The sequence below is a fragment of the Triturus cristatus genome, chromosome 8 (genome assembly GCF_964204655.1).
Source record: "Triturus cristatus chromosome 8, aTriCri1.1, whole genome shotgun sequence".
Taxonomy (NCBI): Eukaryota; Metazoa; Chordata; class Amphibia; order Caudata; family Salamandridae; genus Triturus; species Triturus cristatus.
Window position 1 is genome coordinate 12,870,509 of NC_140591.1, and position 20,548 is coordinate 12,891,056.

Genomic DNA, 20,548 nt, shown 5'->3' on the forward strand with positions numbered 1-20,548 from the left:
ACCAATTGGTCATCAAGGTACTGAACCAGAACTGAATTCCCAGGCATAACTAATGACTCTAGACTCTTTTTCAGGATTTGATTGAAAATTGAGGGACTCTGTGTACCTTTGAGGAACTCGGCACCATGCCAAAACACGATCTCCAAACCAGAAGGCAAAAAGATACTGGCTATCTGGGTGCAAAGGAATGGAAAAGAATGCCTGACACAAATCAATTACTGTTTACCAACTTGCATTCCAAGGTATCTGATAAAGAATCACTGCTGGATTTGGCACTACTGGGCAACAAGGCACTACAATTTTATTATTTTTTCACAAATCTTGCACTATCCTGTACTTGCCACTAGGCTTTTTGAGTCCCATAATTGGCGAATTACAAGGACTACCCATTATTTCTTTCAGAATTCCTTGCTCAATCATTTGGTCAATTACTGGAGCAACTCCTGCTTTTACTTCAGGACTCATTTTGTACTGTCATATATTTGGATACACTGCACCTTCTTTCATCACAATTTTAACCAGATCTACATTTGCCATTAGACCTATTTATTTTCCCGAAAAATCCCACACCTCCGGGTTCACTGTGGTTTTCAAATCTTCAGGCAAACCATATTCAGTTACTAATGAAAACATCTCATCCTCTTCTGTTCCTTGCTTAGCTAACATCATTTTGTGGGCAACATCCTCATCAGGTGTTTGCAAAGCAACACCATCAGGAGTACAGTAAATTTTGCAGTTCATCTTGCACAATAGGTCTCTTCCTAGCAAGTTTACTGGGCTTGAATTGCATACCACAAACCGATGCATGTCTTTAAAATTTCCAAATGAACTTCCATCGGTTTTGGAACTGGTGTTCTAATCTGTTTATTTGAAACTCCTACAACTTGGATAGTTTCTCCTGAGTGGGGTAGGTTTGGGATGTCTGCTGCTCTCACAGTAGACAGGGTAGCACCAGTGTCCAATAGAAAAGTGATATCACTACCTTCCACTTTCCCATCTATAAATGGACCTGTCTTGTCTACCGGCCAGGATGCACCAAGTACACACTCCTCCTGCTCCCCCTCAAGCACCGTCATTGCAAAAAGTCCAAGTCGCTTTCATCGCTCTGCAAAAAATATTGTGAAACTATGGAAGTATTCTTACCACTTTCTCCATGAAATCCGGTGTTCGCACTGTATTTTTGAATGTTCACATGGTTTGGCATAGGAGCTTGTGGCACCTGATATTGTGGAGTAACTACCTGCTGCTGCTGTGTCTGGTTCACAACCACTTCATTCTGAATCTGTGGATTAAAATTTTGATTTGTCCCCTTATTATTCTGGGCACTTTTACACTCGTTCTTCCAATGTCCATGCTTTCCACACGCATGACAAGGAAACGTCTTCTTTGCTGCCTCTCTACTCATTCATCCTTTCCCTTTACCACCATTCGACACTTGTTCACTCTGACTCTGCCCTTTCGTCTGATTATCAGTTTGGGAAATTAAATTTGTTTCTTGCTGCTCTGCCAACTTCACCTGTGCCCACATCATTTTCTCTTTTACTTTTCTGTGTTTTGCCTCAAAGTCGTCACTACAGTATTTAGCATATTTCAATATCTCATCTATTGACTTACTTTGCCAGCACAACATGTGCTGCTGAATCATCTGGCTAATCTCTGGTTTCAGACCATGCACAAACCGATATAAAAAATGTCCCATATCTTTATTACCAATGTTTTCAAATCCACTATACTGCTTGAGCACCTGTAGTAACCTCTCATAATACGCGTGCACATACTCTTTCAGCTCCTGAGTTGTTCTATCTATTTTTACCCAATCTGTTTCTTTAGAAGGGATTTTTCCCTTCAGGAAAGTAATCACTTGATGATATTCTTCATTACCTCTTCTGATGGTGCCCCTGTTTTGGAATCTCTTGCATAGTCTTCACTCGGCTAATCAACTGTGATCTTACACTCCGTCCATAAATCAGCGGGTACCTCAATATCAAACAGACCATCCAGGTCCTTCAACAAAACCTTTGGAACTTTCACAAACCTTCCACCTGTTTATACCATTCAACTGGTTTTTCTCTCAACCTAGGGACATCATTCATAGATTACAAAATATCCTGTCTGGTCCAAGGAAAATGTACATCTCCACCACAGGGAACTTCTCTCATTGGACATACTCTCTCAATCTTTTCCGACTCCCTCACTGGAAATGCAATGATGCTTCTCTAGCTTGTGCTTCCTCTTTCTTTCTTGTCCACCTGTTCCTCCATTTGTCAATATCTCCCCATTTGCTCAAAATATTCATCAACTCTTTTATCTGTAGTCTTTTCCCGGAAGTATTTATATTTTCGAAATCCTTTTCGGTAAACTCCACTCGATATGGTTTCTACAATAATTTTGATCTTTCTATATCTACTCCAATCTCTGAGGCAACTTCTGTTAAGTTCTCATGAAAGATCTTTGCTCTTCTGGTTATGCTTTTGCATAAAAACAACAATTCCTCATCATTGTAAATGTTCAATCTTTCTGTGCTCACATTACCAGCCATCATTTCTTCCATATCCACTTTCAATCTACTAATATCTAGGACCTTTAGTTGTGAATTTCGTTTTTCTATTCCCTGTGCTCATCTCTCTAAATCCTCAGGAGTAACTACTATTGAGCCTCCTGTTCCTGTAGGGATTGTAAACCCTTTTTCTTTCAAATTTGCGGGTGAAACTCTCTTTGGAGTTTCTGCTAAGGGTTCCATAATTGGGAGATCCATTAAAGAAATGACTGAATCACTCTCACTGGCCTGATCATGAGACATCACTATTTCCTTTCTGGAATTACTCAAAGTTATTGTCACAGCTTGAGGTTTCATGTTACTCCTTTTATCTCCATATAATGGGCTAACAGGACCAATTGTCACTGGCACTGTCAAAGCTTCAGCATTTAAATTCAATTGACTTATTTTCTGAACTATTTCTCCCCTAGTCTTATTTAAGGCTTCTCTCTCATTTTCATGCAACACCCTATTGACTAATGTATCATGCAAGATCTGTGGAACTAATGGTGTTCCTTTCAACGGTGCACTCGGGGTAACCCTATTAGATTCTTCATGGTACGGTGGAGGGTTTTTAATTAAAATATCCTCCAACAGTGCATCATCTGATTCACCATATCCTCTCACATTCATGTGTTTCGTTTTTTCTTTACACTTTCTTCCTAACTGCTCTTCAGCCATTAACACTGGATACAAACCCTCTGTTATTACAGCTCTTCTCCATCGCTTCATTTGATCTCCATGTGATTTATACGGATATTTAGGTAGAAACCTTCTGAATCTCCAACTACTTCGAAATTTGTGGTTTTAACACATTCATTCGATTTCTCAGATTCTGAAGTATCCTTACATTAAACGTATCATAATCTGGAAAAGCCAAAACACCATCACCTTTTGTGTACTCCACCCAATTCTCCAACCATACACGAATATGATATCCCCTTTCCATCATCATAAATTAAGCAGGCGTTTTAGCTGGTGGGATAGGAATTCCCTCTCCAGTCATCACAGACTTGTCTTTCTTAAAGAAGTTCTTGATTTTCTTTATTAACATCATTTTCATTCTTTCTCCAAACATTTAGACGGACGATATAAGAAAGAGTCTTCTGTATACCTTCGAACTCTATTACCCACGTCCCATCCTATTTCAGCATGACTCACAACAGCAGTGAAATCAGGACTCAACATACAATTCTTTTCTCAACCAATGCTAACGTGGCCTCTATCTACCAACCAATCAGAACTCAGACTTGCGCTTGTCGTCTGACCAATGCTAGCGCAGCCTTTTCATGACATCAGTATTGCTCCTCACTACTGACCTTCCCTTTACAATCTGCTCCCTTCTCAGGCCCGCTGCTTCAACCAATCCCAAGGCTCTTTGTGACGTCAGTATAACTCCTGCGACTGCCCCTCCCTTCACAAGGTAATACAATCCTTTTTTCTTTAACTTTTCATATAAAAAATTTGTAATAACATAAAAACAGCGCTACTCTGTCTGCTCCACTAACTTATTTTGAAGAAAGAATTACTTCTTTTCACTACGAGTAAAACCCCTGTTTACCCTTCATTCAAGCTCGGGAGAACCTGTTACTACTTCAGTAATACCCCTTGTGGGAAATAAGGCCAAAGTTTTGCCAGCGAACCCTCTGCTATCACTCGCACTCTACTTTTATACGATATAGTGCCTAATATAACACTGCCAGCCCTGTGTAGCTTCTCAGTATTATGATAACAGACGAGTAACCTTCTGCAGTGCGGCTTCTCTTACCACCCGCTATTCAGATTCCATTCCCGGGATTCCTAGGTAGCCTCTGTACCTGTGCTTCTAGACGACATAAAACAAAACACTAACTTTTTATGTTAAACATAAATCAATCATCAATATTTATCACCAAACTAGTCAATAATAACCATAGCTTTGCTACCAGAAAACTGATCCAGCGGTGTACCAACAACAGATACTCCACTAGCATATACTCACCTGCACCCATAAACTCACAGTGCATAAACCGCTGGGGTCATGTTTATAATTTTCACCAACTGTTAGGATTAGATTATTCAATACCTCTGTTCATCTCTAACTAACCCTTCACAGATCAAAAAGCTCTTTCCTCTGGTCGATGGACCATTAGTTGAACTAGTTGAATGGTGACAAATAACATAAAACTAACTTTATATACCTTATAGTAAATAACCACAGACTCAAAGTTAAAAAAAAACCTTATCTAAAATTCTAGGTACATGTGAACAATCCCAAATACAGTGCAGTCACCAACATCCATAGGAGAGAAAATTCAATTTAGAAGACACAATGCAATTTGCCTCGGACTCATACAATAATCAATGCTCAATGAGAGAGGACAGAAAAACAAGATAAAGAACATTAGTAAAATAGCGGAAATTATAATTACCAAGGATGGTGTGGAAGACCAACCCCCTGGCCAAAGGGCTGATACGGGGCCCCTGAGATAGGTCAGGAGACAAAGTCTTCAGGACAGGATCAGGACAGGACAGTTGAGCTCTCTAGATTACCGACGGTTGCGCCACATCCCTCTTTGACGCTCTCTCCCTCTTCGAGTTTCTTCCGCAGTCTTCAGATCTAACCCAATTGGATCAGGATAGAAAGTTCTGCTTCAAGTTCTACCTTCGGCTCCCTCCTGCTCTGCACTGATTCAGCAACTGCTCCCCGCCGTTCTCTCCAGCTCTAGCACTCTCTCCAATTCTGGTCCAGCACTCTCTGATCTGACTAACTAACTAAAGCTATCTTAATTATACCTTTCATTTCACCAAGTCCCACCCACTATAGTTTCAATATCGGGAAAATACGAGTTTTGATTGGTCGAGGCAAGGGGGGGGATCTTCATTACACCATGCTGACATGTCAAAAATCAGTTCAGTCATTGTTCGCAAACCCATTCCCTTACTTTTTATTCATAAGATTTATTCCCATATACTAATTATATCTACTTTGCAACATACAAACTTTATTTGTGAATACAACTCTTCACAGTTGAACTCTCCACGGTCTTGTTTCCACAGATGTTCTTGCAACCTTGGCTCCCATTCAAAACGTACTGTCATCATTTCATGGTTCTCTTCCGAGGAGCATGCGCGGACATCACGTCACTCAGTTCAGTTATACGAGAAAGGCCCAAATACGCACTAATAATAAAAGTCAGAAGACAAATGTTAATTTCTCAAATAAAGTGTTTGTACTGTATACCACCTACCTCTACTCTATTCCATTTCATTATTAGTACTTTTCCCCGCATTAGCTTTAGTAAAATAGCTTGTTTTTATTTCAAATAAGCAGGTGCCATGCACGTGAGCCTTCAAGACTTCATTTTGGAAGCTTCTGCTCATGCGCAAGATTTTCTCTCCATGAATTATATCGTCATTCTACGTAGATGTAGTTGACGCTTGCACAAAACAAATTTCCCGTTTAAGGCGGTATTAGTCCTACTTCAGTGTTATTCGCGTTAATACACGCATACGCAAGCTTCACTTTCCCACATGTTCATGTAATGCATATTAGTTTTCACAAAACTTTATTAATAACTTGTTAGTGAGTTAAACAAGTGGATTGCTCCGAGCAAGTCTCTTTTCCTCGAGACCTTGCTCCATCAGGATGAGCGGTGTGTCCGTATGTGTGCAGGGTATGTTCTGCTTTTATATGACTGCATCTGTGGCAGTTTTATGCCTATTTTCTGTACCGTTAAAATTCGGCCACCATTGGGACTCTGATCCTCTTTTGCCAGAGTAGCGTCATTTCCCAAAATCGTTGTAAATATGGCTGCATCAGTTTTGCGTGTTTTTTTAAGGGGGAACGCATACCTTGCTTTTCATTATCGCTAGCATCCGCAATTGGATCTGACGCTGAGAAAAATAGGCGCCAGAGTTGAAAAAGTGAAGCTAAAGGCCACTAGCATTGCTTTGTAAATATGGTGCCAAAACAAAAGCTACCGCAGCGTCAAAAATATTGATGCTGCGGCGGCGCTAGCTCCTTGTAAATATGCCACCTAATTCCTTCATATCTAGCCAGTAGCACTCGAAGGTCAGATCTTAAATATTTTCAAAAGGAAGTGAATTAGTGTAAAATAACTATCAAAAGCATTTCAATACTTATTTTTTCTGGTTTTGACTCTAGTTCTCCAGGAATCAAAAGTTAAGTCATTGGAAGAGTGGTAAATTAAGCTTTTTCTGCACATGTATATATATGCTGACACTATATTTTCTCTCCTCAACAGATGTCTCATTTGCCTTCTTTACAGGTAGTTATTAAGACATATCAAACAAAATGTAACCGAATACTCAATTTCCCTCCCCCATTACAGATCTTTCTATCTCCAGAATAGAGTAGTAAGTTAAAGTCCAAAAAAGTGAATATTTAATAAAGTCTCTAAAGGAAATTGGCCAGAGAAGGACATTACAAGTAAGTGTGGTGTGCCCCATAAAGTTAAAGAATATATAAATGAGAATGTCCTGAATTATATGCTGACAATTTTTTTTCTTTCTTTTATAGGTGTCTTCTTCTATTTTAAAGGTAATTATTAAACACATTTTCGTGAACCACTGTATAGTGTGTCTTTTGTATTGACAAATCGAGCAAAATATGAAATAATGTGTAATTAGCCACGCCTCCATTGCAAAACCTCCCATCTACATTACTTACTGCTGGAATTGTATAGCTTTGGGGCTGTGGTGTTTTCTGCTTGACTGTGTATTTGCCACACTTGCCACATAATCCATCATCTTCTGCATATAGTGTCGATCTTAACAAAAACAAATTGTTTCTGGCTCAACAGATCCAAAGTTAATATTACGTTACCACAGAGGTTACTATATAGTGGTTGGCCTTTTGTCATGCATAGATAAGTTACCTTTTATTTGCTGATTGCTGTATTCAGCTGTTAACCTGATATTGGCAAGGTGAAACATTTGCGCATATAATGTTAACCTTTGTAACAAGCATTGAAAATGCAATAGGTCTCGCCTTTCAGTAAGTTAAAGCCATTTGCTTTGCTAATGGTATTGTATAGCAAAGCAGATGGCTTTAACTTAACGAAAGACGAGACCTATTGCATTTGTAATGCATCCCAAAAGCGAGACCTATTGACTATGCCAATGCTTGTTCTATCTGCTAACAGTGGCCCTTAAGTCGTGCCACCATGGCAAATGTTTTTTTGTGGCAAAACTGAGCTTGTGCTGTACACCACTCCGATAAATCTGTGTGTCCCAATGTTTTGCCTGTTGACGTCAAGGGGAAGAAAATGCAGTTCTGCCAGGCACTGCACCAAGTCCTACATCACTGTGGTCTCCGTTCACCCCTTTCAAAGCCAAGTGCAAGGGTCGGGATAGTTTTTCTCCTCTACGTAAAGTCTGGAACTGATATATTTGGGTTCTATTTACAATGAACTTACATCTCTGTTATTTTAAGGGTTTAGTTTAATTGTGAGGCAAAGGGTTTAAGACTGACTGTCTTGCTTCGAGCTCGGACTCGTTTCTGACATATTTGTGCAACACTGGATTATTCTGTATGTGTTAGAAAACACTGAGGGGCATATTAACAAGGCGGCGCTATAAAATTACCGCCGCTTTTGCTGCTGTTTTCGGCCGAAAAGTGGCGATAATTTTATCGCCTGATCAGCAAAGACACGCTATTGCGTGTTATGCTGACTGAGCGCCCGTTTCCAGCACGCCTAACTTTGCATCGCTAATGAGATGCAAAGTAGGCATGGCTGTGAAACCAACCAGGGAAAATATAGCGAAGGCAGCTTAGCGATATTAACTGGGAAGGGTAGCGATTTTTTAAATCGCGTTAAGTATGCCTTAACGCAGGAATTTAACGTCTGTTAAATTCCTGACTAAGGCATACTTAACATGGGGGGTGGATTCTGTGGCTAAGACCACAGGCCCTGTCATCTAGAATATCGCAGATTTCCACCATGGAAAACGGCGATATCCACACTATCTCTGGAATTTTTATCGCCTCGGCGTTGCGTGTTGTTGATAACGCGCTAACCGGGCGATTAATTCCAGAGATAGCCGGCAATAAATATGTAAGCATCGCTGGCCCTTGTTAATATGCCCCTTAGTTGTGTTTGTGTGGTCGCTACACCTGCTTTATAAAACAAAATGCTGACTCAACTTTACTTGCTGATAAGAAAGACACCCCTTATGTCAGTATATTTACTCATGATAGTCTTTTCTGTAATGTAGCAGGTCTGTTAAACAAACTAGGCATTAACGACTGGGTAGAGTTTGTCAGCAAATTCAGCATAATTTGTTTACAGGAAACTTGGATGCGTGAACCAGCTTATATAAATGGTTTTTACTCTGTACACACATCAGCTAGACCATCTGCAGGTGGTCATGATAAAGGTGGCTTAATAACCATGATCTCCACAACATTGAATGGCAGAGTTAGGAAACTGCAGCTGGACTCCCCACATTTCCAGATTATAAATATTACTCTGAAGAGTAACTTGACCCTTTTGGTTATTAATTTTTACCATAATAATTTTAATAGTGCAAATATTACTATTGCCCAAGAACATGAAACTGCACTTATGAAACACAGTGAGGAGATAAAAATGGACTATGCAATACTCTGGGGGGTGATTTTAATTGTAAATTGTGCTCTCTGTCTAAATGCGAGGCATGCCACCATTTAAGAAGGGATGTGGTGGGCGGCTATCACTTTGAGCACAACCCTTGTGGGAACATTTTTAATTCTTTCTTGTCAAAATTTCCACTTTTCTTAACTTCAGACTTCATTGAGCGCTTAATTTCTAGCAAATACCCCCTTGTGGCACCCGTTATTAACGAACATATTAAGATGCTATGCAGTTCAGGGGCCCCCGGAGTCATGGAGATCAGTTACAATAGTTCCCATATTTAAAAAGGGTGATAGATCAGATCCCAAATGCTATCGACCTATTTCTTTAATCGATAGCACTTGCAAGATTATGGGACGAGTAATACTGGAGAGACTGGAGACTTGGGTCACAGAAAAAGGAAAGTTCTCCGCTGTCCAGTATGGCTTCAGGAAGGGCCTGGGCACTGTAAAACAGTGCCTTAACTTGCACCTGGTTATTGGCAAATACATCAAGGCTAAGTCAGGGTCCTTATACCTGGGTGCAGCGGGGGAAATTGTGGGAGAAAATGCTCCTTATGGGCATTGATCCCTCCATCGTCCACTTTTTAGCTGCAATGCATCAGGGCGTCACAGGAAGAGTACGCTATGGAGCATCTGGAGAGCTTACCCGACCCATAAAGATGGATTGTGAGGTCCGACAGGGATGCGTACTTGCTCCTTTCCTTTTCTGCCTATATATAAATGACTTAGAAAGCCACATCAGAATTGGAAACATAGATGCACCAACAATAGGCCGTAGGACTTTACCAGCCTTGTTATACGCGGACGACTGTGTTCTAATGTCAAGAACCGGGGTGGGTTTACAAAGGCTTTTAATGAATTCATGAGCGATCTTGGGTTAAAAACAAATGTTGCCAAGTCACACGTCTTGATAGCAGGAAAAGCTCCCTCTTAAGACGAAAACTTTCTACATAAAGAATGAAATATTATGTCAGGTACCAATTTTTTCCTATTTGGGCATTCTTTTTAACGAAAAAAACTCTTGGTCCCACCTAGTTAATGCCAGGATTGGGGGCTTCAATAAAAACATGGAGGCCATTTTTAGATTCACAAAAAAATTAGGTTCTCGCCCCAGAAAAGTAATTATCGATATTTATAAAGCAACAACATGCGCCGTTACATTATACGGCGCCGGAGTGTGGGATTGCTCAAACACATCGGGCTTCCAAAGAGCCGAGAACTTAATGTTAAAACGTGTGCTGACATTACCTAAAAGCACCCCTGCCATTATGTGTCATAATGAATTAGGTGTTACACCACTATCCTTTCACATGCAATTAGCACCATTGATGCTTTGGTGTAGCATCTGGGTAAAAGAGGAGCCAGTCCTGAACTGTGACATAATTTTAGATTGTTTAAAACTGGATTATGTAAAAAAAAATACCATGGCTCTCTTACTTGCAAGAACAATTGGAGAAGTTGGGATTGCAGGATTGTTTTAACAGTCCCGGAAATATATCTGCAATTCCTAAAGCCAAGCTTAAAAGTGATTTTCTTTTACTTCTGAAGCATGAAAGAGATAGCCAAGAGATGGTAAAAAAAAAGGGTCGTTGAGCATTCACTATGTTTTTTTGTAAATTGTATCTTAACCCCAGACGTACTTTTTTAAAACCATTATTAAGATTTTTAAATATTAGAAAGTGTCAACCTGCACTATGTCATCTACTTCTTTTAAATAATGAATTCACCTGTCTTATGGTCTATAAGTATATCTCCGCTGCAGTTCGACTTCGTAATCTTGTCGGAAAATGAACTCTTGGGTATCATTCAAATTGGTTAAAATCTTAATATGCGTATTATTGTTAAAATAATGTTTTATTTGTTCTTTTATGGCTGTCATTAAGCCAAATAAAGATTTTTGTCTGACTGACTGAATTGATCAACTAAGATTAAATCTGCGAAACGCACGATGTTATTCTCAAATCTGCAGCCAATGATTGTTCTGTCATCTGCCTGCCGAGACTTTGATGGGGTCCTCTGCATACTCGTGTCACATGATATTTGAGGCCTCTTGGAAGGACATTTTCTGATGCTTATGGTTCAGTAGGATAACCTTTCTACAGCTGTGGCTTTTACTTTTGTGCTAATAGGTCTTGCCTTTAAAATGCCTATGCGACTTGACCAATGCTTGTTTGCTTTGGCACCGAAGTGAAAAAAATATCAAAATGCTTGCAGGACGTTCACGATGCGCGCACACTTACAGCCGTAGCGCAGAAGCCGTGCCTAAACTCTTTCATGGTTTAATTTCACACATTTAAATCAGAAGAAGGAAACAAAATGGTTTCCACGAGGGATTTTGATTTTGAATGCATATATTTCTTCACTTCTTGTGTACATATATCTTAATTTTGTTAAACCACTCCAAGGTCAATGTATGAACCCATGATATTGGTATGTAATTTTGAAAAACGTTTAATAAAGAATTATGATACAAAAAAAGAACAGGCATAAAAAGCATTCTGTTTTCTTAATATGTTACTTTGTGTGCTTGCAAATGTTTAATTGTCACTTTTTTCAGTTAAAAAAACAGCAATATATGTACGGAAATAGCATGCAGACACACAAGGAAAGTGAAAACATAAGAAAATAAATAAAACACTTGCAGATAATTCTGTGTTTTAAAAACGCAGTCTCTTGCGTCGCCCCTGCGTGTATTTTATATGATACAAAGTGAGGCACCGGCGGCGCTGGGGGCTTGTAAATAAGCCCAACAATATCCATCCATGGGCCTCAGTTACACAAAGCGGCATCCAGCTTCTCGCAGCGCTGTATGTGCTCCTCGGAGCGCTTTAAAGGTGTAGCGCCTTGAAGAAATATACGGAATGTGCCCTGAAGGACTTGAGGGTACCGAGATCAGACACGCACTGAGCCCTGGACCCGGTCCGTGGATCCTGGGCTGAAAGGACTGATGGATGGAGGAACACGGATCGTGGACAGGACCCGGAGAGGGCGTTAACAGGTGATAACAGATCAAAGCACCGAGCGCTAGAGCAGGTCGGTGCCTCGGGGCTCTGGTGGTGAAAGGGCTGCTTGGGGCCTGAGCACGGACCGTGGCAAGACCATAAGCGGGCGTTAACAGGTGATAACAGATGAAAGCAGGGCACACAAGGGAGGGCGCTTCTCGCTTACAGCGAGAAACCACGTCTGCCGCTGATGGTCACAACTGTGTTTAGAAGCTGCGCCTATGACAGATAAAATAACGTTATTTTGTGTTTCATGAAACAAGGATAACAGGAAATATTATCATTTGTATTACTTGGCTCGGTGAGAGTTATCAGTGGCATTTGCTAACAGGTTATTATTAACAGGGATAATAATTACAATCTTTCTGCTTCTACTAACAACAGCATTTCCATTAACAATGACCAATAATACAATTAATCGCCGACGGTGCCCCTTTAACTGCCGATCATTGGACAGTCCGCGCTTATCCAGTGATATAAAAGAGTTTTCGGGTGACTTCATCACGTCTTAAATCGATCGATCAATAACCCTCCTAACCCCACGCTCTTTGCAGCGCCACAAAAATCTCAAGAAACATCAAATTCGAAATAGTGAAGTGAAACTTTATTTTAAGTTGCATTATTTTTAATGAATCTTAAAAAAAATTGTGCATCGCATAAAACAACGTCTTCTTTACAAAACCGAAAAAACACCATCAAAATTTTGTGAACGTGCAGGTCCCATCTGACGTCAGCAGGGAGCCTTCTCCCTGCGGCTTCATGAAGGGACATATTATCAAGTTCTGGCGTTAAAATTATCACCGCTTTATCGGCACAAAACTGCCACTAAAGCGGCAATAATGGGAATTCTGCCAATAAAGCGGTCGATAATTTTAACGCCGGACCTTGATAATATGCCCCTATGGCTTTGGGGTGGCGCAGAGAGTGAGAGAAGGCAGTGTGTGCTAATTACTATCTGATGCAAAACATGTTGTGTGCTGAGGGGTGCTCTGTTCTCACACAAAACAAGCTTTGTGTCGTTTGGTGTCAAGGGTGTGTTAAAGGGACGCGTTTGTACACCCACGTTTTTGGCTGAAAATGAATGGCATTATTTGTTTCCCCCGCTTTCAACAATGACAAGATCCACCACTAGAATTAATAAGTTTTAGGTGTCCTTTAGTTATTTGTAACTTTCACACCCTTTTCTTTCAATCTACACTCTAGACATTTATACCTCTTTTCATACAGCACGCTACCGTCATAAATACCTCCAGCAAAGAGCCCCCTCGCCGGCCCCATCGTGATGAGGAGATGAGGAGATGCTCAATGATGAAGCGTGACATGTTCTACACTTAGAGATGACATAATATGTGCTTACCCGTGTACCTTTTAGGAACTACATACCTCTTTTTCATTGAGCTAGGTACATGAAGCAAGATGCCCACCACAGGGTATACCAGTAGAATAAAGGCCAAATGTGAATTTTTTTTAAAGCATTACAAGTAAGGGCACTGTGCTCCGTAAAATGTAAGACGGGCACAGGAACATCTCGTCCCATCTTCAAAGATGCCAGAAAGCTCTAAAGAAGTGAGAAGCACTTTGTGTTCACTTTCTATCCAATGTATTTATCTTTTAACTATCAAAGTGCTTTACACCTTAAGGAATGTAATATGAGAAAACATTTGAGTTCTCTAAACTGAGTGCTGTGATCGATCTGTGCTCTTTCCAATAATGCAAAATGTATTCAATGCCAGGGCAAGGAGGCGAATAAGACAGACACAACATAGATACTCAGATGTTATATAAAGATGTATTACAGGATTCAGGATTCGATCAAAACCTGCAGAACTAACTAAAATGAGTGCTACATAAATTAAAACAAAGTGCATCTGAGAGTATTACAATAAATATAACACTAAGAGATGTTGTGTTTTATTTTATCTTAAATATCACTCCACTAATATAAAGAATAAGCTTTATATCCACAGCAGGGGGATGGATCAGCTATTTCGCCACAAGTCACCAGCACCCAAAAGCCCCAATCTCCTAAAACAACATTCTCATGCCAAAGCATAAAAGGTGCTGGAAAAGACTCAAGCTTCAAACATTCTACATTGCGTATATCTTGCTAAGACAGAACACATTATTTTTCAAAAGCTTTAAAAAAGGAAAATAAGCAATCGCACTTCAGGACAATGTACCAACCAAAATAATTCACCCCTTTTTTATTCAAACAACCCTAAAAGAGAATATGCAGTACCAGAAAATTCCAGATAAAGAAACTGAAAGAAATTAAAAATAAAGAGTTTGGGGAAGGGAAAATGGGGGATTTGTTTTATATTAATTTGAAGGTCATCTTTTGGCAAGAGAACGTCTGGAGAGGTACCACTTTTTTCTACAACAGATAACTGCTCACCATTGCCACTGTCTATAGTCTGGACTACTTTTTCAAGATTCCACCAGTGACACCCCTGAACCCTGATGGCAGAACCACCGTCCTTATCAATCATGGCAGGCTCACCACAATGAACATCACCTTTCCTACTATGACCAGATTTGCGCATTCGGACTATGTCACCTACTCGGAAAGAAATTGGCATACCCTTTTTTCTGTTGTCAAATGCATCCTTATATTTATTTTGTGAAATTTGGAGTCTCTCTTTAAGCAAATCATCCATGACTTCTTGTGAAAAGCTGTTTCCTACCAACTTAGAAATCTATGCTGGCCACATTTTGGACGCTGCTCTTCTTCCATACAGGAAGTCAAATAATGAGTGTGAAGTGGTACTGTAGAACCACAGCGTTGCCCTAACCACATCATCAATAGCACATTGGTGGATTCCAGCCCATACTGTGCACTCAGACAGTATTTTGTTCATGTGCTCAACCGGCCCATTTGTCTGCGGGTGATACAAATAGCTTTTAAATATTGGATTCCTGAATTATTCTGAACATTTTCCATGTTCTGACCGACTGCTGAACCCCATTGTCAGAAATGAAACTTTGGAAATACCTTCCCAAGCCTAAATATACTTGAATACATTCTAATACTTTTTGGAGGTGAGATCAGCTACAAACGTCACTTCATGTCACTAACTGTAGAAACAAAAGCAATTTGTTAGGAGAAGGAAGAGAACTGAAAGGACTGACTAAGTCAATGCTCAATTTGATCCAAGGCCCAGAGGGCATTTCTATGGCAATTAGTGGAGCAACTCTTCCTTTGAATGTGTTCTCTGAACTACTGCACACTACACAGCCTTTAACAGCTTCATTAATGTATTTGTCAATTCCAGGCAACCAAAACGTGCTTCAGAGTTTTTTTTGTCATAGTGGAACCAAAATCCTTTCGCGGGCACTATAAATGAGTATTTCGAAAATAGAGAGAAACCCCTCAGACCAAAGGGACATTTGAATTTCAGTCCGGATGCTGCGTCGACGGCGACGTGTTACCCGGCTCAGAGTTAAGAGGGGCAAAGAATACATTAATGAAATATAGAATTCAACGGGTACTTTAGAAACAATAGAGCACCGAAAAGCAGATGCTTTTGGGGAATTTTACAAATCCTTATACACGGCAGAACATGTGGACCAAAGTTACAAACAAGATACCTCAACAAGGTAGATCTGCCCAAATTAACACCCGAACAAAATTAGAGGCTTGCAGATCCTATCAGTGAGGATGAACTAAGGCTAGCATCAGCTCCCTAAAACTCTTCCCCAGGACCGGATAGGCTGACAGCGAGCTTCTTCAGAGCATTTAGCGCAGAACTGACACCTCACCTGACAGAGTTATTTAACCACATCCCTACAGTCAGGAAGGTCTCACCATCAATGAGTGACGCACTTACAACAGTATTCCCAAAAGCCGGGAAAGACCCGGAGCTGTGTAGCTCCTCCCGCCCCATACCCTTCCTTAATCTAGATGCCAAACTTTACTCGAAAACACTAGCTCAAGTCGCAGGGGGCAGTAACTCGCCACCCTCACGCGTCCTGTAGCCTTACTTTTAACCGCTGGTGACGGCCCAGTTATTAAAATTTAATTTACCCTCGGGTACTGGGACCACCACCAAGCCGTTTTAAATCACAACTCACCCAACCTCACTGCACTCTCAGCAATATACCAGCTCCGCTGTAATCAGGCGTCGTAGCATACCCGGGACATACTAGGTGTCACTGGGTGGGCCCGATGATGAAGCATGCCACCAACTAGGTTGGTGGGTGAGGGCTTCATGAATACACCAACAAGGTGCCCGTGACAGAAATAAATTTGAGTACTGTAACACTCTGGTCAACTTAAGCTAGTCCTCTTTGTTTAATCACATATAAACCCTCTGGGACTTGGACTAGCTAACTAGTCCTCTCTCTCCCACTTGTTACACGCACTGAACATATTTAGCCATACCTAGTGACACACTTTGGGCCCGATTCCGATGTCGTTGGGAAAGCCCTCCATACGACTCGGATCCAGAGGATTTTCTTAGCGAATCGCGCTCCGAGAGTCCGGGCGACCGATTCCGATGCATCCGTATAGTGATGGACTCAGTTCGCTCGGACTGCCATTGAACTATATGTGAGTCTATATACCGAATGCGTACACAGGCTCCCATAGCACAAAAGGGTGAGTGGGGAAAGTTTGCATCCTGTTGTAGGCACCCCGTGGTGCACGCCACACTGTGCATGCATGGAAAGGGGGGACCCATGGGTACCCCCACTGGACCGTTTCGGAGGGCCCCAGGTGAAGGGGGGGCATGCCCCCGAAGTCCGATTCCCACAGCCGTTTCGTCTCGGCAAAACCGAGTCGATACGGCTGTCCGAATCGTGCATCGTATTCGCTCATTCGGAAGCCGGCTCCATTGCTTAATTCGGCTGTGAACGAGTCAGACTGACAAGATCGGGTTCGGAAACGATTCGATCGACACGGACGAGTTCTTAGCATCGTACTTGGTCTTTCAGAACGGGCGACGATTCGGTTGGAAACATAGGCTGCAAATTGAATTTGCTTGTTCCGGAACCTGTCTGGAGGCCTTACTAGCGAGATCGGAATCGGGCACTAAGTGGGAGTGTACTTTCTTATGAGAAACTTATTGGAGGTTCTTATTTTCCTCCCCCTTTATTCATGTTGCTTTGCATATTTTTCTTTTATGCTGTTGTTGCCATCTTGGTACATTGATTTTGCTATGTAACATGATTTTTTACTGTATGAATTCTTTATGATTGCATAATTAAATGACCTATGTGTTTTTTCAACATTCCTGTGCTATCAAATTAGTCTGATTGTTGTAACTGGGTGTGAGTGCATTGACTTTTAAGTGATTTATCACGGTGAATCTTTAGTGTTCTTCCACTATCAGTAAATACACTGTGCGCTCTCCATGGCGGTACTAATCTGTCTTCTCTCACAAGAATGCTCTAAAGATACTTGGACATTCTATTCCCTTGGCCAACTATTCTGAATGAATTTCATAACCTCATTTACATTTGTATTTTGGGTAGCAGTATTCCCACTTCTGATGTGTGCATGTTGAACTTTTTTTTGCAATTGAAATAGTTGCTCCTAGATAGTTTGCAATCTAATTTTCTTCAGTACTTAAATAACCATCAGCATTTATGGGACGACAGGACAACAATTCAGACTTACAATTGCTGGTGCCGGAAATATACTCTACCTTAAAGTCATATTGGAGTACCTTAGCAGCTAACCTTGATATGAGAGGGGTAGAATTCTTAACTTTTTCACCATTCAATATAAATACTAATGGTTAGTGGTTAGGAATCTCCTACCCCATACATAACATAATTTTTTTGAGAGCCTAGAAACAGCCTAAGAGTTGTTTTTCAATGACTGAATATTGCAACTCTGCATTCCTCAACTCCCTTGAAGCAAAATTGATGGTGTCTTCATCATATCCATTTAAGTTTTGCATAAATACTGCTCCCAAACCATACTGGTTTGTGTCATCTCTTATCCAGACGACACGCGGCTTCTTTTTGCTTGTGAAAAGGGTGAGGACTTAGATGGGAAGCTAATCTCACGATGTCTTACTAAGGTGTTTCACTGGCTGGATTTGCACCATCTGAGGTGCAACCCGATTAAAATGGAGATTGTGACCTTCGGAGATGTCCCTCACAATTTGTGGAAACCTGCTGGCCGAGCGATGTGCCGCACCCTGGTTCCCCACAAAACTGCATAAAGAACTTAGAGATCAAAATTGACAGCTCCCTCTCCTTCCAACCTCAGATTCAAACTCAGGTTGAACAAATGTCCACCTCTTCTATCTAAGTCTGCTGTTAGAAAGGTAGTGCAGGCCCTGATTACGCCAAGACTTAACTAAGGGAAGGATCTTTACCTCAATCTCCCAGGCTATCTTCGTAACAGACTTCAGGTGGTGCAGAACTCGGTGGCGAGACTCCTACTAAGACTCCCACCTAGGTCTCACATGACCCCTCACTTGAGCGCCCTTCATTGGCTCCCGGTGAAAAAGAGATCGGTCTTTAAGGCTTTGGTCCTAATGCACAAGGCCTTGCATGAGACGGGTGAGTCATATCTCAGTGAGAGGATCAGCGCATACATTCCAGCACCCACTCTTCACTCTGCCTCAGCGTACCTTGCAAGGGTGCCCTGCATTAATTGCCTCAGAACAGGTGGGAGATTACGGCTGGGTATCTACCAAACCGCAAGGCCCCCTGTATTCGCGGGGTGGTGCTTGACCCAACGATGGGCAACCCTTGGAGCAGCGAGATGTTAGCAGCAGCCTCGTGGCCGGGTCAAGCACCACTCCGCGAATACAGGGGGTTTCACTGTTTGGTATATACCAGGCCGTAATTGAGGGGCAGTCGGACAGGATTGAGGACGGATTCACCCGCTGAGGCCCATGCGGGGCTTCGATAAATGCTCACAGAAATTTTGTGCATCCATCTGAGGACAACAATAAACCGGCACTACAATTGCCATAAGCCTTGTCTCATACTGAGCAGCCAATCAAGGGGCCGGCTATTGATTACAATAGTGGAAGGTAGGTCGGGGTACGCATGTAACAAACCCTGGTATGCCTCTGAGGAAGAAAGTCATTTTCGAAACGCGTAAGGCAGAATACTTTGAGTTGCTGTGGAGTTGATCAGCGGGTCCTGAAGTCCATACCTAAAGAAAGCTTGATGCTTGGTCCGGGTGCCATAGTGCTTGACCCAACGATGGGCAACCCTAGGAGCAGCGAGATATTGGCGACAGCCTCGCCTCTGGGTCAAGCACCACCCCGTGAATGCAGGGGGCATCGCGGTTTGGTACCCAGCCGTAACTGAGGGGCAGTCGGACAGGATTGAGGACGGATTCACCCGCTGAGGCCCATGCGGGGCTTCGATAAATGCTCACAGAAATTTTGTGCATCCATCGGAGGACAACAATAAACCGGCACTACAATTGCCATAAGCCTTGTCTCATACTGAGCAGCCAATCGAGGGGCGAGCTATTGATTGCATAAGGGGAAGGCGGGCCGGGCCCTTGACCTTCCTGGTAGGTCGCTCCCCCCCCCGCTGCAGCTCCGCCTGCACCCCCGCTGAAGCGTCCTGATCGCCGCCGAAGTCGAGGCCCTCCACCACCCGCAGGCTTCCACCTGCGCCTTATCCCTGGTGGCCAGTGGTGGCCTTGGTTTGTATCCACTCTACCGTGCCTTCTCTGCCTGTCCGCTCCTCTCCTGTGCCCCCCCACCCCCCGCTCGCCGGTCTGTTCTGTGGCCCTTCTTGATTCTGTGCCGCGTTTCTTCCGCTGCTGCTCCCTCATCTGATTCTGTGCCTTGTTTTCTTTTACTGCTGCCCCCTTTGATTCTGTGCCCCGTTTTTCTTGTACTGCTGCCCCCTTTGATTCTGTGCCCCGTTTTTCTTGTACTGCTGCCCCCTTTGATTCTGTGCCCCTTTTTTTCTTGTACTGCTGCCCCCTTTGATTCTGTGCCCCATTTTTCTTGTACAGCTGCCCCCTTTGATTCTGTGCCCCGTTGTTCTTGTACTGCTGCCCCCTTTGATTCTGTGCCCCGTTTTTCTTGTACTGCTGCCCCCTTTGATTCTGTGCCCCGTTTTTCTTGTACTGCTGCCCCCTTTGATTCTGTGCCCCTTTTTTTCTTGTACTGCTGCCCCCTTTGATTCTGTGCCCCATTTTTCTTGTACAGCTGCCCCCTTTGATTCTGTGCCCCGTTGTTCTTGTACTGCTGCCCCCTTTGATTCTGTGCCCCGTTTTTCTTGTACTGCTGCCCCCTTTGATTCTGTGCCCCATTTTTCTTGTACTGCTGCCCCCTTGATTCTGTGCCCCTCTCGCTGACTTCTGTGCCCTCTTGACCCCTACCCTGCCTTCTCCTCCCCGCAGTCGCCCCGCTCCGCTCCCCGGCCCGCCCCCTCTGCGCCCTTTCGCTATCCCTGCAACACACC

The 20,548-nt window shown here is 42.3% G+C and overlaps 1 protein-coding gene across 2 annotated transcripts in view; it reads left to right on the top strand.

Annotated features, from left to right (window-relative positions):
• Positions 1–20,548, top strand: part of LOC146799835 (uncharacterized) — a 400,555-nt gene that overhangs the window by 204,772 nt on the left and 175,235 nt on the right. The window contains exons 3-4 of one of the 2 annotated variants that reach the window (XM_085624019.1): positions 6,784–6,807; positions 7,059–7,079. In XM_085624019.1, the coding sequence (XP_085480145.1) occupies positions 6,784–6,807; positions 7,059–7,079 (45 nt within the window). The remainder of the gene's footprint in view (positions 1–6,783; positions 6,808–7,058; positions 7,080–20,548) is intronic. The other variant, XM_085624020.1, reaches the window with a different exon arrangement.